This window comes from Tigriopus californicus, chromosome 7, assembly GCF_007210705.1.
Source record: "Tigriopus californicus strain San Diego chromosome 7, Tcal_SD_v2.1, whole genome shotgun sequence".
In the NCBI taxonomy this organism is placed as follows: Eukaryota; Metazoa; Arthropoda; class Copepoda; order Harpacticoida; family Harpacticidae; genus Tigriopus; species Tigriopus californicus.
In genome coordinates, this window is record NC_081446.1 from 4,600,144 (window position 1) to 4,621,629 (window position 21,486).

A 21,486-nucleotide genomic window follows, 5' to 3' on the forward strand; every position below is an offset into this window, starting at 1 on the left:
TTCAAATGATTCAAAGCCAAGCCTGAGCTGAACTGTCTACTTCAAAACGTAGGGTCAATCAGGGACGTCTAAGTTAGCGTAGCTGTCCCTGGGGCAACTGAGATTGTTGTGAATAAGATCTATTGATTGATTCAATTTGATAACATTCATTCATTGGCAAAGTGATTCGTTTAAATTTTTATCAACAACTTATGGAGCTGAAAAAAAAAAAAAATTTGAATTTTTTTTTTGTAGTCTTCGCAACAACAGTTTGATCGCCTCTCCTCAACTCAGATTCCTACACCAGATTGGGTCCAAAATCTTGTCAATTTTCTGATATACAAAAACATCCAACATTAACAGTAATCGAGGATTCAACTCTTGGCTTGAGACCTCTCACCATTAGGTTCCTTGGAGTATTGACATGTGACGTCACGATTCGCCTAGGCCGATCACACGAGGTTAAGATAAAACAATTCCTAGACCCACCCCAACATCCCCGGTTAGTCTCACAATCCGGAGCCACATCCACACCATGTCCACTTGGCCAGAGGTTGAACGGGCTCGGCAGGAGAATCGGCGAGAGCTCAAGCTCTCCGGTGCCACTTTGTCGGAGCGCTTGGCTTCCAATGGAGGATCCTTGTGTGAGCCCCTCTTCCAATTGACCCACCTCAACCTACTGGACCTGAGCTCATGTCCCACCTTGGTCCACGTCTCCGACCAACTCGGTCAATTGACCAATCTGAGCTCATTGCTGCTGAACCAAAATGGAATAACCTCTTTATCCGGCCCGGCTTTGAGTCATTTAACGAAACTCAAAGTTTTGGACGTATCCGGCAATCAATTGACCGCAATCCCGGACCAAATCAGCGCTCTGACGGCCTTGACTACGCTCAACTTGGCCAACAACGCCATTGAGAGCATGCCCGTGCTCAAGGAACTGAAGAGTTTAGCCCATGTGGATTTAGGCGGCAATCAATTGAAGGATTTGAGCTTTATTTGCCATGAAGACTTGAGCTTGCTCGCCACGTTGGTGGTGGCCAAGAATCGCTTGGAAGCTTTGGATCCCAATCTGGCCAAGTTGGTGTCTTTAAAGAAATTGGATGCCTCGGACAATCCCCTGCCATCGGTGCCCGGTGAATTGGCCGATTTGAGTCGCATGAAAGAATTATTGCTCCAGAACAACCCCTTGCAAGATAACCGCTTGAAAAAAATGGTGGCTCAAAAGGGCACCAAACCCGTGCTGGATTATATTCGACAGAATTGCCCCCGAACCGGAACTGATGCGGCTGAATCCACGGGAGAGCCGGGCAAAAAAGGGAAAGGCAAGAAAGGCAAGAAAAATGCGGTCAAAGAGGTGGCGAACGAATTGGATGAGGCCTGTGATGTTTTAGAGGTATTGCACATTCGCGACGAATCGCCACTCATTGTGGTGGAAGATATCACGAAAGATATCCGACCTTATATCATAGGCTGCCTCATTCGGGGCGTGGATTTAAGTGGGCCGAATTTGAAGAAATTCATCCAGCTTCAGACCAAACTGCACGACACGGTTTGCGAAAAGCGATTAGCCGCCACGATCGCCACCCACGACCTGGCCAAGATTGTGCCGGGGAAGATCTTATACACGGCCAAAACTCCGGATTCATTGCACATCCAGCCCTTGAACCAAAACCGGGCCTTTTCCGCACCCGCTTTGGTCCAACATTTGCGCGATCAAGCCGAAGCCGTGCGCAAGGAGAAGAAACGCAACACCTTCTCGGGTATTCATCAATATCTGAATCTACTCAAGGATAAGGCCGTGTACGCGTGCTTGGTGGACGAGCTCGGGACCACGCTCTCATTTCCACCCATTACCAATAGCGATGTGAGTAAGATCGGTCCGGAGACGCGAGATATTTTGGTGGAAGTGACCAGTACAGTTAAACTTGCAACGGCCAAAACCGTGTGCGACGCTTTGCTCCGAGATATGTTGGAGCTGGGCTTGGGTCAGCCCACACCCGAAGGGCAACGGGGTTTGCAAGTGGAACAGATGCGGATTGAGGACGCGCAGGGAAACCTCAAGGTGATCTACCCTTCCAAAACCGATCTGACCTTTGAAGGCAGCCATGCTATTCAAATCATTCGTCCATAAACGAAAGTATTTCTTAATCACTATTTTTGACGTTCGTGAAAATCAAGCTTAAATTGAGAGTTGGGCTAATTTTTACACTTTTTGGCGAACCTGAGGGAATATAGGGTGACCGTTTATGGAGCATCTGTTGACATTTTGAATGCAGTTTAGACTTTTTTTTACGTTAGAAACAACTTTTCCGTTTAATAACAATGCTGAGAGCTGTGAGCTATACAATTGGGAGGTATTTTTACAACGAGTAGCAAACATTCCAAATTACGATTGACATTACATGGCGACATTCATGGCTTTACTCCCGAAAGCTCGCGTGTGGATGACAAACTTGATAATCCAACAAAGCCGCAGTTCTCAATCCTTCTCCATAGTTCCATGGAACTATGGAGAAGTCATATTGATTTCAATTTTTACTCATGGGACGAGCCAATCTTTTAAAGCCAGAATCAAAAGCTGAGCCAAAAGTCGGGATCACAAAGTGGTATTAACTGATACAATAGCCACCTTACATGGCTGAAGTCACAAAAATATTTTATTACAATCAAAGTAAAGCGTAATCACTCAGAGATTAGGAAAATATTTATTGTTTCCTTGATTTATAAAAATAAGTTTGCACAATTTCCCAAATGCAACAAAAAACAGGAGGATACAAATGGCAGCCGGTAAAAGTAACATCTCATTAACCATTTGACTTGAGAGCCACATGTTGTAGAATCAATTATCTTGTACTGAATGATTGCGTTCAAACAAATGTTTTTATGGTTTATTTCCCCTTCAGGTTATTTTAAGTTTACTATTGATCAGTTCATATTGTTGTTTTAATGGGTCATTTCAACTTTGAAACATCAATTTAGGAAGCTATTGCCATCTAATGCTCAAAGGGCTGGTCTCTGCTTAGTGGCACATTTAAGAAGACAAATTTGGTACAATTTCGGTCAAGATTAGGGTCATTTTTTTTGTCTTAGAATATTCATACTGCCTTTTTGGTATTGCTCTCTGATGCTGGTATTTTTGTGTAGGCAGAATTTTTGACTTTTTGATTCACCTGAAACTTCAAAATGCAAAGTCAAAGCAACCTGGGGTCAGTCTTATTTGAAGAAGAACAAAAGATGTTGACTTCTTTCAGAAATGTCCATTCATAACCCTAACATCCCCATCCATATTCCAGTGGATCATGGCTTCTCCCGTGGGTAGATTTAAGTCCTTATTGCTGATAGATGGAATCAAGCTTTTGAAGCCAGATTTCATAACTGAAGTGAAGTTTTTGTTTCAACAATAATACACCTGCTAGGTGGCACTTGAGTCAAATGTTGCACTCTCCAGTTCTTTGCTCCATTGGTTTCAAAAGCTTCACTCGGCCCATTAGTAATAGGCCAGTGAAATAATGGGAAATTCAAGGAAAAATGTAGTCTGTAACCTGATTTTAGGCATTTTGTTGACGTAGAATTTAGACAAAGATTACAGCCAACTTGCATCACGATCCAATTAAATTTTCGATAATTGGGTGAAGATGTGCGATAACCTTAAAAAACGTCATTTTATGGTGCAGTTCTGTCATCTCTGTGACATCTTGACTCAGAATACTGTTTGCTTTAACCTGCCACTGAATTGAAATAAGTGGCAAATCATATAAATTTACGGTGCAGGTTGGCTGGTTATGTTGTCTCCAGTTTTGCTCCAAAGAACGACGTTAACTGCTTGATTTCCCTTCAACTCTCAAGGGTTATTAGTAGGCCTGACCAAAACTTGCAAATAAATATGGTCTCTATTGACAGCCAATTTGCATTAAAGAAAGTCTTTGCTTTGCACAAAAATGTGTGAATAATCTTGTCAAAACATTACACTAACATGTTTAAACAGGTATTTTTGCCTTTCATTTCAAGCAATAGGTAGATGAAAAGGAAAGTTCAGTCACAATAAATATTAAGAGAGAAGATTCTTATCTTGTTGGCGCTCCCTCTATAAGTGATCATCTAGACCAGCATCTTGCGCATCTTTGATATTACATGATAAAAATAAATCTTAGTTTTGCAATAACTATAGTTGTTCAGCAGGTTTGCAAAAGGTCAAAAGAAAAAAGTCCAAAGATGTTTCACTAGGAACATCATAGGAATGAGAGAGCTCTCGTATGGGGGGAGACTAGAGCCCTCTAGCGGAGACTAAAAAAGTTGGGACTGTACAGTGTGCAGAGAAGGTACAAAAGGTATCTGATATTGTACGTCTTCAAAAGCATCCATGAGCTGTGTCCCAACCCAGGATTTAGGGTCAATTCTAGTGACCGTAGAGGCTTAATGTGCATATTGAGAGCACCTTCAAGTCCTCAAGAATCAAGGCTAGTTCGAACAATGAAGTCAACTCTCGTCTTTCTTGGGCTCCCTCATTGTTTAATTTACTTCCCTCCAATATTCGTAGGGAATAAGTAGGCCTTGTTGATCCGGTTGCATCTTTCAAGTCAGACTTGGACAAATTTTTAGATAGCATTCCAGATCAACCCTATATTCAAGGATTAGCTCGGTCTGTCAACTCAAATTCGTTCGTAGACCAAGTATCATATAAAGATTGAAAGATAATAAATAGACGAATTATAACCTTTCATTATAATAGTACTGGGGATTACATTCCGTGTAGCGGTTAGAAAAGCCCGCGAAAAGCCAAGCCAAAAACAAAAAAAGAAAAAAAAAATGTCAGGGTGAAATTTTTTACATAACAATTTTGATCATAGGATAAGTTTTTCAATTATGCAAAATTGCAGGATGCAAATAAGTTTTGAACGGCCCTAGTAACTATTATTAGTCTTTGGTCTTCGACGGTAGTTATGTGTTTCGAACCGGGAAATGTGCTATTTACTTTGAAAACCCTCTTTTGGGACTGCCAATTGGCGGGGTCACGTTTTGTCACCCATTTAAGCAGTTTTGACTTCGCATGTGTGCCCTATTTCCCTCGTGATGGGAGCCCTAACTGAGATCTTTGAATGATAAAAAGACGACATTCCGGTTCGCAACACTTCACTACTCAACAGCCACCCTGGGTTAGTTAGTCAGCTGTCCATCTCCATCTTTTCAGTTTCAGCTGAGTGTCTTCTCTATCCACATAGATTGCTTCATTCCCTTACTTGGCCCTAGGAGCTCGTTTGGTCTGCCCGTGTCTTATTCTCCCGTCATCCGAATCACCCCGACATGTTTGGTTTCGGCGAATTGCCTAAGGAGTACAATGTCAAGATCCACGGACCCTACGACCCGGCCGTGTACTACGGTCCTAAGGACACGCCGTTGTCTGAGGTGAAATTGGGCCAGCTGCCCGCTTGGTTGAGTCGCCGCTCCAAGAACCCCGTGGATTGGGTGCGGGCGGGAAGTCGCGGCTACTGGCGATGGAGTCACAAGTACTTGTTCCCCAAGCACTCGGGGATCGTGCCCGTGGTCCAAATGGCCGTGGGATTGTCCTTCTTCTTCTGGGCCCTCAACATGTCCGACATCCGTAAGTCTTTCAAATTTTCAACGGCTCCGGTCAACTACGCCATGCAATCAACATGAACTGTAGACAATTAAAGGCTAGTTTGAATTCATGTATGCTGTGTGCAAAAAAAAATCTCACCTTCCCTCAATATCGTGTGGCAAATCAACTAGACAGGAGTAGTTATGACTTTTTGTCTTTCTCGACCGATTAGTCAGCTCTTAGAGGATGCTATATAATAGCCCTCTAACCTTAAGTCTCAAATTATTGAATGCTTTTCGCGAATTATATCAAGGAAGGGAATACCCAGATAATGATTTATTAAAGTTTTAAAAAGCCTGGAAAGTTGAATTGACCTGTACAGTCGAACTTTGATTGAACGATATTGTCCGTCAGCGGAGAGCATATCGTTAAATTGAAATTTATCGTTAAATGAACACTTGCTATGAAGTAAATACAGTATGTGGTAAACTGCTTAAATATCGTTAAATCGAAGTTCGACTGACTGTCCTTGCCTGGAAACTAATACGTGGATCAGCTTGTGTTCGTCTTGAATTTGGCCTTTTCTTGGGCAGATAATGTAGTTCCAAGCCCTTTGAGTACTATTACTGATTGATACGTAGGGAATACGTAGGCCTTGTTGATCCGGTAGCATATTTCAAGTCAAACCTGGACAAATTTTTAGAGAGCATTCCAGATCAACCCTACATTCAAGGACTAGCTCGGTGCTCGGTCTGCTTACTCAAATTCGCTGGTAGACCAAATATCATATAAAGATTGAAAGGTAATAAATAAACGAATTATAACCTTTCATTTTCATGGTAGTGGGGATTACAATCCCTGTAGCGGATAGAAAAGCCAGTGAAAAACCAAATAAACAAAAAAGAAAAAGAATGAGTTTGCTATGGACAAAAGTAGTTTGAATATTTATAATTGTTTATGAAGAGTTATAAGCATAAATTGGCTTCATAATTTAGTGTTATTTGGTATTTTATGTGAGCATCATAAGAAATAGAGCGAAAAATTAATGCTTTCATTTATCTTGCAGGTAAACACAAGTTGCAAAAATACCACTGGTAATCAATCACTTTGGACTGGACGGTCATTGGATAGCTCCAACCTGGCAAATTTGCAAAGTTCCGGAGAAGAGAAGAACACCGCCATCTTGGTTCTCATAGTCTCGTTAATGGCAAAATATATTAGTGATTAACTCTCAGTGGCTGTTGTTACTACTAATTGTTCTATTAATCAAAATCTAACTGAAACACAGATCCGAGCGATGGCCGTGATCTTCAGCATTGGGACAAAATATTTGAAATGGGTTGAAAAAGCACTCCCAATTATTTAGACTAATAGATATGGCGTTGCCACGTTTAGCTATTTGGCAACTTGAAAAAAGGCAAAGGATAAAATTAATATTGTGTGACAAAACTGATACCGGGCATGAATTTGCCTAAAGAAATTTGGAGATGGACAATGTGATGGCTGGCTTCGCTGACCAAGCGAGGGGCTCACCCCTCCGACCCTAGCTCCCCAAACCAGCATCGTTATTTGCAGGGTCATTGTGTTGTATTATCAAGTCTATCATTTTGTGAAAAAATAATAAGGCTTGTCAAGTGAACGCGTTCATAAACAACTGATGGTATTTCATGGAGTAAAAAAAATGGAGACAAGCCAAACCGCGTTGTGCATGCATTGAATTTTGACATTTATTCCATTATGATACATGATTGTCTAAGCAAATGGCATTGTGGTATAGAGCCAATTAGATTGTGGGTTCACCAATTAACACCATACCAAACATGTTAAATTTGTTGGGTTTTATAGCACGACTCACTCAAAATCACTCGATTATTGAAAATTCAATAGACCGATTGGGAAAGTTGACTGGGATGTTTGTCTTAGTTCTAGATTTCAATAACCATGAGCCAAATATCTGCGTTTTGAGTTTATGTCGTTAAATCTACTGGCCGGCTCCTCTGTGGCTCGTACTATCGCAGCGGCAAAGCCCAACTCACTCTGATAATCAGTTCTATCGATATAACCCGTTTATCTTACTTGACGCTCATATTTTTTTCAGGCAAGTAATGAATACTTTTTGGGATGAAAAGTGAGCCAAAGATTTACTTCTTGAATCAAAACGATTACACTCATGGTTAAGGCCACGGTAGTGCTAAAAAAGGAAAAAAATACAAGTAATGGCTCAAGCTAGTCCAAGCCGCCTAAGAGTGCTCAACCGACCCTTTGACACTATTTCATCTCCCCGCGGTAAGAAAAAAAGGAAATACCTAACCTTTCACGATCATATCTCATTGGATTCAAGAGCAAATGCAGGTTGGTTACTATGTTTGTCTTATTTCTCACTCCCCAAAATGCTGAAAATCAGTGCTGCTGCCCACATTTTTTAAAGATTTCCTTTGCTTCACAAGCCCTATAAAACATATAGCTCTCTGTTTATGTCTACTTAGATGTCAAAAGTTTTTGTAATTTTAACTTTATAAGATTAGGTGGAGACGAGAATAAAAAGGTCCAAAAGACTATCTTTTTGACCTAATTGTCATTCATTGTTCAGGCCCTTTTGGCAGCCCTAGTCATATCGATCGAACATGTGTCTTATTTTTCCCTTTTACCAACAAATTGGACTCGGCATTCACTGTTCAGCGTTTCACCGTTCCAATTTTCCATCTTGCCGAAGAGGCAGTAGTATAGAGCATCCTGGCCGGGGGCGCAAAATTGAATAATTAATGGGATTTTATTTCTGAAGGCATCGACATCCTCATTAACACAAGCGCGACCTTTCAGTATCAATAACATCATCATCATCATGGTGGAATACCACCGCACCCGCGGATTGTTTCTCCGGGGCGTGACCTTCTGTTATGCTGTAGCATTTCTCTCCTTGTACATTCAAATCCCAGGACTCTATGGACCTCGTGGGATTCTGCCGGCTGAGCCGTAAGTTCAAGACAATGACCCCCTAAGACTATAAAGCTCTCTAAATTGCCGTTGCTAAAACCATTTCATAGGCATGTATCGAAAGGAACAAAACATGGCTTTTTGTGGACCCAGAGTGGTTGGAATGGATTCTTGGATGCCGTCATGAAGTGGAACCCCCAACTTCTACCCTTGGGCCAAAATTACTTGGGGCTACAAGTTCATGAGACTATGGAGGTGTTTTGTTTGTTGGGAGCCACACTAGCGGCCTTCATGACCTTTTGGACGACGTAGGAAATCATTTTTTTTTTCTTAATCCAAGGCCTGTTCATCATACGCTTCATCTCTTGCTTTTAGCCTCTGTAATCGTCTGTTGTTCGTGTTGCTGTGGCTATTTTACAAATCCATGTTTGATGTGGGACAAACCTTTTTGTGGTTCCAATGGGACACCTTGCTCCTGGAAGTTGGCTTTCTCTCCATTCTGGTGGCCCCGGTTCGGTCGCAACGCTTCCATCTCACTCGTCCCTGGGACGTGATGACCCTAGGTCTGGTTCGATGGTTGCTCTTTCGTATGATGTTCGCCTCAGGTTGCGTGAAATTGATTTCCAAGTGTCCCACTTGGTGGGGACTCACGGCCCTGCCCGTCCATTTTGAGTCCCAGTGTCTGCCGACATATTTGTCTTGGTTTGCTTTCCAAGCCCCAGAATATTTCCACAAGTTATCCGTGGTTGGGACGTACATCATTGAGATCCCGATGACCTTCCTATTCTTTGCACCTACCAAGTTCCTTCGACAACTGACCTTTTGGGCCCAAATCAAACTCATGGTCATCATTATGTTAACGGGCAATTACAATTTCTTTAATTTCCTCTACATTGCCCTATGCTTCAGTCTGATGGACGACTCTTGGCTAGAGTACGGACCACGACGCTCATATCGGAGTGCTCCATCCATCATATCGATGATCATGAACGTTCTCGGATTCTTAGCTTTGATCTTAAGCATCGGTTACTTCTTCTTTGACATCGGCTTGAGCGGAAGCTCCATTCCTATCGTGCCCAAACTCCAGTTCAACTATGCCCAATTTATTGATTTCGTCTCGGAGAGCTCCAAGCTTAGTGTAGCGGTGGGATGGGCTTTCTTGGCTTGGAATTCTTTGCAGGCTTTGCAGATCGCTCTGAGGACCTCAAGATCACTCTTTGGGGGATTGATAAATATTCTTTTTACCAATCTCTTTGTCTTTCTCTCCGCCTTCATGTTTTGCTTGAGTGTGCCCACGTTTTTGCGAGGACTAGGAGTGAACGAATATCCTTACATTCCCACGAATGTACCCCAAATTGGGAACAGTCTCGGTCACCTGCATCTCACGAGTTCTTACGGTCTCTTCCGATCCATGACTGGGGTGGGAGGGCGCCCTGAACTCATCATTGAAGGCTCAAATTCAATGAAGGGACCTTGGAGAGAGTACAATTTTTTATACAAGCCTGGAGCCCTCGATTGTGCACCTAAGATGATGTTGCCCCATCAGCCGAGATTAGATTGGCAACTGTGGTTTGCGGCCTTAGGAAGCTATCAACAAAACCCGTGGTTCATCTCGTTGGTCTACAGGATTTTACAAAGTGAGGTGGTTTTTTTACCGTTCACGAGTAATTTAAATCTAACACAATATTTTGTTTTCAGACGAACACGATGTGTTAAATCTCATGGACAAAGAGCTCAACCCGTTCCCTGACCGCCCACCCAAGTTTGTCCGAGCTCAATTGTACCACTACCATTTCACCCAGTCAATCCGAGATCGACACTTTTGGAGCCGAGACCTCAAACACGAGTATTTGCCGCCAATATCCCTGGACAGCCAGGAGATTATCCAATATCTCAAGTCAATCAATGTTCTAGATGAGGCAAGAGAGCGTAGGTCCAAGAATTCAACCTTGAGGAACCCCATTCAATCGATTTTGGATGTGATTCGGGGCTCTATTCAAACCGTGTCGGATCGGGTCTTGATCTGGTCCTTATGTTTTGTTTGCACCGGCCCATATTTGGCTGGCTTAAGTTATTTGTTCATATAAAAATTGGAAAAAAATCAATCTTTGACGTGCGAGTTCTGGGTGTTGGTCTTTCTGATAGCCGCATTTATTGGAGGAGAGATAAGATAAAAAAGCCACCTTCCACATGTGAATAGTGTCCTTTTTGTTGTGAAATTATTCTCAATTGATTGAAAAAAATGATACCGGTGATACTGTCAATATTGATGGGCCTGGACTTAGCCTCACAGGCTCATTCCATGAAGTGCGTTCCAAATTTGATAGAACCTAACAAAACAGAATCGTGGAACCAAGTGATTTGTAACTGCGTCAATAATTCTGACATTGAAGATTTCAGTCTCCAGAAAGACGTCCTTGAAACAATTTCAGAGGATTTCATCGCAGACTTGAACGCAGTTCACATTAACGACTGCAACCGAGTGAAACTAGATTTAGTCATAATTAAAGACTCTCATTATGCCAAAAGCTGCCCTCTCATCGTCACAAACGCCCGTCAAGTTCATCTTCTGAGTCTTCAAGACCCCGGGTCCAACTCGTTTTTCTGTTCCAATGTGACAATCAACTTGCCCTCTGAAGAACCAAGACCACCGGACTCAGATTCAACCTATTTCTACTCCACACTTGGACTATCTGCCGTAATCGTCCTTATCATACTCGTGGTCCTGATCATATATTTAGTGAAGAAGCTACATTGCCGTTGTTTACCCAATTGGAAGAAAGCACGGGGTCAAAAGGTCTCGCGTACTCATTCCTGGCGATTTGAATCCAATCACTTCATAAACCCGCCTCCCAGAGCAAGAAATCAGGCAGGTAGTGCCGCTCGATTAACTGTGTCCCCACCCATTTTACCGCCCAGTAACTCGGGTGTGCTTCAAGGGGAGATTATCCCACTCCAGCCCAGAACCAAGCCGTATCCCTCTCTACAAGATCGAATAAGCAAAAAGCAAGACAATGTCGACGCGATGACCTCGGAATTTGATTCTTTTTCGTCAGATGAAAGTGAAGGAGAGTTTACCTCGAGACCAACTTTGCCAATGGAAAAGGCCAATCAATTAAAGGAACAATTGAATACTAACAGACAAGGCTAAAAAATAAAGTAAATGCTTTTTTGGTTAACTATTTGACTATTTCTTTATCTTTCAGAGTATGTAAAACCTTTATTGGTGCTTCAAAGCTCCTTTTTATCCTGAAGTTTCGTCTTATTATCTTTTGACAATTTGTCTCACGAGTTTCATTTTCCCGTGCATCGGTTAACTTGTAAACATGGCATCTCGCAACCAATTTCACTTTAAAGCTACAACATTATTTTTTAGGGGCGGACTTCCTTGCCGCTACTGGGATTGGAATCCCAACACTGTAAGACGAAACATTTATTCATTTTACTTCACTTTTATTTTCATACATTATTTGATCGACCAACGAATTAGATTTGGCGGATCTAGCTAACCCTTGAATATAAGATTGATCAGAAATTTTAGTCAAAAACTTGTCTAAGTCTGACTTAAATCCTGCTACTGGATCAACACCTACATACTCCCTACCAATATCAGAGGGAAGTAAGTTAAACAATGAAGGAGCCCGAGGAAGAAGAGAGTTGGACTTTATTGTTCTTAATAGCCTGGATTCCCGATGGCTTGAAGGTGCTCTTAAAACACACGTTAAGCCTCTGTGGTCACTGCAATTGACCCTAAAACCTTAGTTGGGACAAAGCTCATGAACCACACACCAGTGTCATGAATGCTTTGGAAAACGTACAGTATCGGATACCTTTCGTACTTTCTCTGAATACTGTGCAGTCCCAACCTTCCTAGCCTCTCCCAATACGAGAGCTCTCTCATACCTTCTACGTTCCAGGTAAAACATCCTTGGACCTGATTGAACTTATGCAAACTTGCTGAGCTCATTGGAGCCCAAATGGGCAAGGCATATTCGAGATGTGGCTGGACAATGGACATGTGCAGAGTTAGCATCGTGTTACTATCGCTGGACTCCGGACGAGAAATACTGAATGCCTTCACATTCATCATCCAGTAGAGGGTCTAATGGCGTCGACCCCAAGGTCATTGAGCGGAATTTAATTCCATTCAAGGTCATATTACTCATGCAAACCAAGAGTAGATTTGGTTTAGGACTTTATCAGACAACCAGAATTCTGACCATTCTTACCACAAACTAATTTTGTTTTCATAAGCATAGGAAGAGATACTGTCGTTACTACTAATAATATTCTGAAGTGGAGCAATGAAGATGATGAAAAAGAGAGGACTTAAAATGGAGCCCTGAGGAACAACCGACTTGACATCATGTTTATGTCACTAAGGGATCCTTCGATCTTAACCAATTACTTTCCACTACAAATGATACTTCTTAGCCAATTGAGAACTTTACCTAGGATTCTAATTTCATGGAGCCTCTTAACCAAAAGACCATGATCTACCTTGGCAAAGTCAAGATAGACTTTATCGACTGACTCATGACTCTCTAGTCCCTCAATGAACTGCTCTGTGTGCTGAATCAGTTGGGTAACCGTGCTAAAATGTGCTCGGAACCCATGCTGGTTGCTGAATGACTTCGTAGATATAAAAACATTCTACAAGTTTGAACATCATGATCTTCTCAAACACCTTCGCAATAGTCGAAGGGAGAGCAATAGGCCTAAAATTACCGAGGCGCGACTTATCTCCCCCCCTAAACGATTGGAACAACGTGAGCTAACTTCAGAGAAGAGGGAAAGTTGCCCTGATCCAAGATACACAGCATCAAGAACGAGAACACTGGAGCAAGAACCAGTGAGCATCTCATCAGAAACTGAGATGTCACACCATCAGGGCCAGGAGAGCTCGAAAGTCTCAAGTCCATGATGGCCTCTAAAGCACCTTCATCTGTGACTACAAGATCATATATTACCTCAACTTGGCTAGCCTCGCCAATCTCAACAGACTCATCTTTAGAGCAATGAGCTTGAAGATAGTCGACAAGGTCAAGACACCTTAAATACTTTCGCCCATTTCATGCCTCGAGTTTGAAGAGAAGGGCGAGGGCTTGCCCGAGCTTCTCGTCACACGAGAGGGTATGTTGAAATCCTGAACACGTTCTAGGGGTTGACCGACCGACTTTTTGATATCCGAACTAGAATAAACTGCATGCAAAGAACGCCACCGATATAATATACAAAGGCTTTCTTTTAAAACTCTTCTTAAAAGAGTTTTAAAGGAACCGGTTTTCAAGGTATGAATTTCCCTACGAAACCACTCGAAGCCAAATTTGACGTTAGAGGATTTCTATTTTCTTCCGAGTAGCTGGAAACCTAGATTCCGGTAACTCGTGAACACAGCGCCATGAAATCGGAGTTCTAGTAGTGGCGTTTGGTTTCCTCTGCGTACCGAGAGGGAACTTTATTCCCCCGAAAACCAGCGTTAGGAAAAATCGAGATTGATCGAAAACTGGTAGAAACTGGCAGAAATTGCTGGAAGATGGTCAAAAATGGCCGTCGGTGGTTGGAATCTAAAAAAGATCTTCATTCTAAAAGTTGTCAACGACACAAAAGATCATAGGGTTTGGATAAGTTTTTGCATGTGTCCTTCGCTAGAAAGCGAAAAAAAAATAATTGGTATAGGATTGGCTGAAATGCAAAATGTTCCTCAAATATTCGTATTTATATTGTTTGATGGTTTGATTTTATTGATAACAGTATCCATAGACCACTGGTAATATCCAAGGCCTAGCCACAACAAATACAGTTCTTTTCATCGTTATCAAAATGGTTATTTAATACGATATAATTTTTAAAATGCAACTGTTATTTTGATTCAAAAAAGTCTAGGTCAATGGCAACCCTGACTCAGATCAGATAAGAATAATGATAGATAAATCATGAAAAGCCATTTTTGACTAGGTGGCAGAAAATGGTGGCAGAAAGTGGCAGAAATTCCTTCAAAGTGGATTTTTGCCAACGAGGACATAACTTGGATGGGAAATTATTAAAAGCCATTTTTGACCACCTGGCAGAAAATGGTGGCAGAAAGTGGCAGAAATTCCTTGAAAGTTGAATATTGCCATTGCTGAATGAGTGGCAAAATTCAAACTCCATCGCACTGCAGTGACGGTTAGTGGTTGTAATATCAAATTCGATGCAAAATACCCATCCCAGCGTGTCAAGCCTATACATACAGCTAGGCTGAAAATGTAACGGAAGTATTCGTAAATACTAGAAAAAGATGATTTAAAATGATACAATGATTTCCATTTCTTGACATTTTCTGCCACCATTTTCTGCCAGGTGGTAGAAAATGGCTTTTAATAGTTTCTCGCCCCTGCTGAAAACCGGTCCGTGTAAAAGAAAAAGGCTTTCGGACTCGACCTGGCCTCCTAAACCACTTTTCTCTCCTTTTTCAATTGGCCATTCTCAATGGGGGCCTTAATCCTATCTTTGATCGATTCCAACTTTCTTTGAAGGCTATAGCCACAACTACTAGATTCTAATTGCTCTGGAGCCTTTTTCCTACTTTGCAACTCTTTTTGAACAATTGCTTCCAACCCTTCGGAATTTTAGATTGCGTTCCAACTTTCGGAACGCTTTCAGGATTTGCCAGAGTGGAGCAAACACCCTCAAAAACCAAACTCATCTTGTCTAAGGCTACGTCTATGGACGATTCATGTGACAGGTCAATGGTTCCTCTAGCCTTTCAACAATCAAAAGCCAATGTTCACCTTTGAACTTGAACTTTGCCCGACCGACCTTTGTGGCTGGTCTTACTCTAGAGCACGCCAGCTTTTGAATGAGGGTCAATCTCAAGAATATGATGATGATCTGACAGATTTTTAGGTGTCGCATGAGAATACTGGATCAGATGAGAGTCATTGAAAAAGTCTAGAAAAGACCAAGTTCAGAAAGTTATTCGCTATGTTGGCTGCAGAAACATGTTGGGAGAGATTGCGCAAGATCACAAAATCCTCCAGCTTTTCGAACAACTGAGATGACGATTTTGAAACGGGAATGTACCCATCTGGAATAACCTCCCACACCTATTTTCCCATGAATTTGTGATGTGATAGAAACGAGGCTACTGAATAGAGCAGCGGATGGCCTACCTCTATCTATGTATGTACGAAATGTGTTTGTTGACAACTTGTCATGGAAACATGTCCACTTGGCTAATCACGTGTTCGCGGTACAAACAACACCCAGCCATATCCATTGAATACATGCATTAGACCACTGCCTCGACTGGTCATGTATCCGCGATTGCTGGGACGGGAGTTCCTGCGGTTTTCACCCGAGGTCCAGCGCATCCTCCACCAATGTCAAAGCCCGTGGGATCTCCTGGCTTCCCAGATCGTGTTGCTCGAATCCGCCATCCTCACCCATGGCATGCCTTATCCCACCAACTTGGAAATGGCCCATCAAGTCCAAAATATCATCCGAGATCGGGTCAGTTACCTCCCAAGGCAGACAGGCAGGCAGACAGGCAAGCAGGTCGGCCTACCCAGCCGTCACTCCATGTCAATATATTTGATTGGATTCTAGGGTGCGGTACCCGCCACGGTGGGCATCATTTCCGGTAAACTTCACATTGGATTGACCGATCATGATCTGGCCTGGCTTGCCCGACCTGACACGGCCAAGGTGAAAGTGTCCCGTCGAGATTTGCCGGCGGTCTTGGCCCGGGGAGGTCATGGCGGGACCACCGTGGCCGGTACTCTGTTGGCGGCACGACAAACCCCGTGGGGTTCACTGCCTTTGTTTGTCACGGGCGGAATCGGCGGGGTTCATCGAGCAGGCCAGAACTCCATGGATGTGAGCGCAGATTTGGTGGAAATGGGACGAAGCTCCACCACTGTGATTTCAGCTGGGATCAAATCCATCTTGGATATCGGTCGCACCCTCGAGTACCTGGTGAGTGGAGAGTCCAATGATCAACTAGGTGGGCCATTGAACTGGAGTAGTTTCTCTTGTTTTAGGAAACTCAAGGCGTTTGTGTGGGAACATTGGGCGAGACCGACGATTTTCCTGCCTTTTTTACGCGGAAGAGCGGATTCCGCTCTCCGGTTCATGTCCGGGACGAGCGAGACATGGCCCGACTCATGGCTACTCATCATAGTCTGAACTTAGATTCGGGAATCCTCATGAGTGTGCCGATTCCTGCAGCGGATGAAGCCACGGATGTGGAGGAGGCCATCCAGCAGGCTCTGGCCTTGGCCGACGAAAAAGGAATCACGGGTCGAGAGGTCACGCCATTCGTTTTAGGGAAAGTAAATGAACTCTCGCAAGGAGCGTCGCTCAAAGCCAACTTGGCTTTAATAAAAAACAACGCTCGGGTGGGTGCCGATATCGCCGTAGAATTAGCCCAGCTCGTGCGTAGTTCAATCCAGCCAAAGTCGCATCATTTACAACTCGACCGCGATAAGGCCTCGACCGCCGAAACGATCCAGCTCAGACCGATGGTTGTGGGCGGATCTATCCTTGATCTGGTGACGCATATACGCGATCCTGTGGTGTCCATGGACGGATCTACTCATCTTGGAACGGTTGATTTCGGCTATGGTGGCGTAGGCCGGAATCTGGCCGATGCTTTGGCCTTGTTTGATCTTAATCCCATGTTCATCTCTGCCGTTGGGGCGGATGATCTTGGCCGAAATATGATAGGTATGAATGCTAGCTTAATGAATGGACGAACCCAAATGTAAAATAACCTGTTTTTCTTTGGCACACAGAGCACAATGAGAAGCTGGACAAGAGCCGGGTGGCCATATTAAGTGACCATCGGACAGCCATGTATAACATTGTCTTAGATTGCGACGGTGCGGTTCGTCTGGGGGTCGGAGACATGAGTATTCACACCCAAGTCTCACCATCTTTAATCCAAGAACAGTTACCACGGCTCGAACAGTGCTCAATGCTCGTGTTGGATGGAAACCTCCCTCAAGAGAGTGTCAATTACCTTCTTCAACTTGACAATGCTAGCAATGTGCCCGTTTTCTACGAACCCACGGATGTCCGGAAGTCAGACAAGTTTCTTAAATCCGGCGTTCCATCTGCTGTGACGTACTTTTCCCCCAATTTGAAAGAGCTCTTTTCGGCTACGGGAAGTGCATACTCCTACGACGATCTCAACGATTGTAACGCCTCTCTTTATAAGGCCGTAGATGCTTGTGTGGATATGTTGACCCTACTCCAAGTGATCATCGTGACCATGGGCGACGACGGCGTACTCATAGTTCGACGTGGCTCAGCTCACGAACCTCTACCTTTAAGGAATGATCCCGGGAGTAAGTCTCGTAGTGAGTTCACCATATCGGCCACGCATTATCCAGTCAGAAAGATTTGCGATGCCGTGTCCTGTTCTGGAGCGGGCGATTGCCTCTCAGCCGCTTTTATAACCTCGATCCTCAACCATCACTCCCAAGGTCAAGCTGTGGCTGCGGGCATTCAAGCCGCTGCCCTTAGCTTGGGACAGGACATGTCCGTACCTACAATGCTCTCGCGTGATATTATCGATTGGCAGTCTGAGGCCAAAGGCCGTCCTATTCTGTGATTTTTGCAACGCATTTATTTTTTCAGAGTTTGGCTTACCACATACGAAATTTGTAAATTCAGTTTGAATTCAATTTGGTCTCAACCGATTTGACCAAACCAAAACCAAGAATTTCAAAATCTTCAATCATTGCCTCTATACTGTGAACGCGCTTTCCGCCCAAGATAAATTTCCCCCCACCTTGCTTCCGACTCTTGACCGGAATTTGATCCAGGGCTTCTCGGGTTAATTTGACTCCGATAGCCGGGGTTCCTTGACCATAAAAGAAGTCGGCCACCGATCCATAACTGTCCCGAAGATCACTTAAATAGCACTGAACAGGATTATAATCCACAACGGGGAAAGTCTTGGGGTCGATATCCTTCGTAGCACTGACATCCACTTTGTTACGAATGAACGGAATTTGAAGGGGTTTCAGGTGGATGATCACATCGTAGATACTCAAATCTACTTTGAATGTGTTCTTGAACTCGTTCAACACCAAATTCGAGTCCACCACGAGCTGCGCCAAGGTGAGTTTGGCGAGATTGATCAGCCGCTTGGCAATGAACGGTTTTACACCCGCCGATAGGCTCGATGGCGATTTCTCGTTAGGTGTGATGATTACGAAGAAGGGCAAAGTGTCTCGGTGGGTTACCATGGTCTTCTTGAGGCCATTGATCTTGGAGGCAGGGATGGTGTCATTGTCATTGAAAATAATGGGCTCCGCGTGGAAATCCTTGAATGAAAGCATATCGAAAAATCGAAGTAAGGCCGTCTCTACGGATTTTGGCTCGCTTAAGTTTTTGAGCGGGTTCACAAACACATCAGCCAACATTACTTCGATCATTTCAGCCGGAAGGACGGACTCCAACATTTTAGACGCGATCCATTTTTTCACCAGGTGACAGGTCCCAGCCCAAGCTGAATATCGCAATCCCACCAATTGTAACAAGCTATTAGCCGATGAGACGGCTAAACTTTCACCTCCATCCGCGTCACTTCGAAAGCTCGGGGGCTCCACATCCAAAGCAAATAAATATCCTTCATGTTTGACGTACAGGTTGTGATCCTTGACCATGGTCAAGCTCCCTCGGGCATCCAACGACTTTTTTACATTCAACAAATACGCCAGACGTAATTTCTCAAACAACTCTTGGCGCATATTTTTCCGATGCGTGATATCCAATATCACTGGAATCGCTCGACACTCGGACGGACACATCTTGGCTTCCAACTTGAGCTCATATCGGCCCGATTGGGCCTGCATCGTATTTGGGTTATATTTCTCGGGTGCGCGGTACGACGCGGCATCCCCACCATAATGTAAACACGCGGCTTGACCGCGAGCTCGTCGCAATGGCAGAGCCGGGTCAGCTTGGGCTATTAACATTTGCGACAAACTGTCCATGGCTTGTCGAACCTCCTTCATCTCGTCGTGGGTCTGAAATGAACGCGGCAGAAGCGATTCGTCGGGATCCAGCCGCATTACCTCGATGTGCACGGGCTGGGCTGGGCCATGAACCTGAAAGAGATGTTCCATGATCGCCACCGGAAAATACATGGGACCGCGAGGATTATAGAGCTCCACCGACTCGCGAATGGCCCCATCTTCAAAGCGTCGCAATTGACACATTTTCGGGCCCCAGAGCTGGGTGAAGGCTTGGGCCGAGCTGGAATCGGGTCCGGCTAGCGGTCCGATAAGGACATTGTGGGCAGGCCAGCGATCGCTTATCCAGCGCAAACCCAAGGTCAAGCACCAGCCCGAGGGTCTCTGGCTCCAACTCGGCTGGCTCATGGCAGCCACACCCGACAAACCGCGGGCTAAAAGGGGTTGCCAATGGTCGGACCATCGCTTTTGGGCGGCTTTCAACTTGAGGGCGGCACAAGTTAAGTTTAAGGTCAGATCATAGGCCAAAAAGCGGGATAGTCCCGGCACTTTGGTCCGTTTCTCGACCTCGGACACGGCTAAACTGCCATTCGGGGCGGAGGTGGAGAGCGTCATGGTGACGTTGGAGTGAAATAGACCGAGGGTTGGCGCCTACTTCAGGGGGTGGTCCACTCGCTGACTATATAATCTTTCTTTAACAATAACACTAATGCACTAGATAAAGGTGATACACGTGTGTTTGTTGTTGTTGCATTGGAATGGGCTTGACGCTTCAAGACATGTGCTTACGGGTTTGTTTGGACAGGGTGACCCCAGAGCCAGTCCCAAAATTATTCTCATGGACCGCTCACGGTTCGACAGTATTGACTCTATGATTCACATTTGCCATCGAAAATATGTATTTAATACGATCTAAAAAGTGACTCTCCAGCTAGAATAACTGTATGGTTGCAGGGTGGCAATATCTTGGAATGGTCAAAGCGTGGTGGAGTGGCATTGAGTGGAGAAAGTAACAAATAAAGAAAGGTCAGGAATAGGCAGCTAATAGGGGATGTCAAGTAGACGAAATTCAATAAGAAGGTCCGGCACCCTGATTTTGGGCATTTTAGGGAGAGAGAACAAAGACAAACATCACAGTCAACTCGCACCATTAGCCCATTGAATTTTCAATAATCCAGTGATTTTGAGCGAGTTGTGTTACAAGACCCTACTAAATGATCATGTTGGGTGTTAATCAGTGATCACTATCAAATTGGCTCAATACCACAATGCTAATTGCCATGACAAGCATGTAAAAAGGAAAAAAATGACAAAATTCAATGCATGCACTGTGCGATTTGGCTGGGCATGTTGTCTTGGGTTTTACTCCATGGAATAACGTCAGTTGTCCATGAACGCGTTTACTTGACTAGCCCTATAGGGTACCCCCCCGGCGTGGTTTCGTCAGCGCATATTCTGAGATGCAATTTTTACTCAGTTGCACCTACTGAGAGTATCAGATAGTTTCGTGAACGCACATTGATATGTTACTGGGTAAAATTTAGCACTATCGCATTTCAAAATTTGCGTTCATGATTAGACGATTTTTCTCTCGGGTCCTTTATTCTCATAGGGCATGTCAAATGAAGGAAATTCAAGGAAAAATGTGGTTCGTCACCTTGGTTTTAGACATTTTGTGGAGGAAGAGCTAAGACAAACATCACAGCTAATTGGGTGATTTTGAGAGAGCTGTGTAAGTATGGTGTAATTCGGATAGCGCACTATGATATTGGCTCAATACCAAAATGTTATTTACTTAAACAAGCAGGTGAAATGAAATAAATGTCAAAATTCAATGCATGCACAATACGGTTTGGCTGGGCATGATGTCTTTGATTTTACTCCATCGAATAAAGTCAGTTGTTTATGAACGCATTCACTTGACAAGCCCTATAGCCAGCCCCTTACTCTAAAGATTGCTTTTGCTGCCCAAAATATGGTTTACAATCTGCACTTCAGATGGCGCTTTGTGAGTTGACCTGTACCAAATAGGGTCAATTGGGCCGA

General features: G+C 43.8%; 6 protein-coding genes across 6 annotated transcripts; 5 read left to right on the forward strand and 1 right to left on the reverse strand.

Annotated features, from left to right (window-relative positions):
• Positions 1-402: 402 nt before the first annotated feature.
• Positions 403-2,244, forward strand: LOC131883571 (leucine-rich repeat-containing protein 47-like). The gene has a single exon (XM_059231073.1). The coding sequence runs from the start codon at positions 515-517 to the stop codon at positions 2,111-2,113; it is 1,599 nt and encodes a 532-aa protein (XP_059087056.1). The 5' UTR covers positions 403-514; the 3' UTR covers positions 2,114-2,244.
• A 2,928-nt stretch (positions 2,245-5,172) lies between these two features.
• Positions 5,173-6,773, forward strand: LOC131883572 (putative ATP synthase subunit f, mitochondrial). The gene is made up of 2 exons (XM_059231074.1): positions 5,173-5,581; positions 6,606-6,773. Exons 1-2 carry the CDS (start codon positions 5,284-5,286, stop codon positions 6,635-6,637), a joined length of 330 nt encoding a protein of 109 aa, XP_059087057.1. The 5' UTR covers positions 5,173-5,283; the 3' UTR covers positions 6,638-6,773.
• Positions 6,774-8,153: 1,380 nt separating this feature from the next.
• On the forward strand, positions 8,154-10,592 carry LOC131883615 (lipase maturation factor 2-like). The gene is made up of 4 exons (XM_059231129.1): positions 8,154-8,512; positions 8,584-8,781; positions 8,849-10,110; positions 10,172-10,592. Exons 1-4 carry the CDS (start codon positions 8,382-8,384, stop codon positions 10,558-10,560), a joined length of 1,980 nt encoding a protein of 659 aa, XP_059087112.1. The 5' UTR covers positions 8,154-8,381; the 3' UTR covers positions 10,561-10,592.
• Positions 10,593-10,715: 123 nt separating this feature from the next.
• LOC131883616 (uncharacterized) lies at positions 10,716-11,652 on the forward strand. Its single transcript, XM_059231130.1, has one exon. It carries the CDS (start codon positions 10,716-10,718, stop codon positions 11,622-11,624), a length of 909 nt encoding a protein of 302 aa, XP_059087113.1. The 3' UTR covers positions 11,625-11,652.
• Positions 11,653-15,473: 3,821 nt separating this feature from the next.
• On the forward strand, positions 15,474-18,255 carry LOC131883357 (uncharacterized). Its single transcript, XM_059230812.1, has 4 exons — positions 15,474-15,967; positions 16,064-16,432; positions 16,498-17,182; positions 17,251-18,255. The coding sequence occupies exons 1-4, from the start codon at positions 15,770-15,772 to the stop codon at positions 18,069-18,071; spliced, it is 2,073 nt and encodes a 690-aa protein (XP_059086795.1). The 5' UTR covers positions 15,474-15,769; the 3' UTR covers positions 18,072-18,255.
• Positions 18,064-20,379, reverse strand: LOC131883358 (nucleolar protein 6-like). The gene has a single exon (XM_059230813.1). The coding sequence runs from the start codon at positions 20,053-20,055 to the stop codon at positions 18,130-18,132; it is 1,926 nt and encodes a 641-aa protein (XP_059086796.1). The 5' UTR covers positions 20,056-20,379; the 3' UTR covers positions 18,064-18,129.
• Positions 20,380-21,486: the final 1,107 nt, after the last annotated feature.

Bases quoted from the DNA above. Each gene is read 5' to 3' on its own strand.
- LOC131883357 (XM_059230812.1), top strand. From the start codon at position 15,770: ATGTATCCGCGATTGCTGGGACGGGAGTTCCTGCGGTTTTCACCCGAG. The intron at 16,433-16,497 runs GTGAGTGGAGAG...CTCTTGTTTTAG, and splicing joins GTCGCACCCTCGAGTACCTG to GAAACTCAAGGCGTTTGTGT. The intron at 17,183-17,250 runs GTATGAATGCTA...TTTGGCACACAG, and splicing joins TCTTGGCCGAAATATGATAG to AGCACAATGAGAAGCTGGAC.
- LOC131883616 (XM_059231130.1), top strand. From the start codon at position 10,716: ATGATACCGGTGATACTGTCAATATTGATGGGCCTGGACTTAGCCTCA.
- LOC131883571 (XM_059231073.1), top strand. From the start codon at position 515: ATGTCCACTTGGCCAGAGGTTGAACGGGCTCGGCAGGAGAATCGGCGA.
- LOC131883572 (XM_059231074.1), top strand. From the start codon at position 5,284: ATGTTTGGTTTCGGCGAATTGCCTAAGGAGTACAATGTCAAGATCCAC. The intron at 5,582-6,605 runs GTAAGTCTTTCA...TTTATCTTGCAG, and splicing joins CCTCAACATGTCCGACATCC to GTAAACACAAGTTGCAAAAA.
- LOC131883358 (XM_059230813.1), bottom strand. From the start codon at position 20,055: ATGACGCTCTCCACCTCCGCCCCGAATGGCAGTTTAGCCGTGTCCGAG.
- LOC131883615 (XM_059231129.1), top strand. From the start codon at position 8,382: ATGGTGGAATACCACCGCACCCGCGGATTGTTTCTCCGGGGCGTGACC. The intron at 8,513-8,583 runs GTAAGTTCAAGA...ACCATTTCATAG, and splicing joins GGGATTCTGCCGGCTGAGCC to GCATGTATCGAAAGGAACAA. The intron at 10,111-10,171 runs GTGAGGTGGTTT...TTTTGTTTTCAG, and splicing joins GGTCTACAGGATTTTACAAA to ACGAACACGATGTGTTAAAT.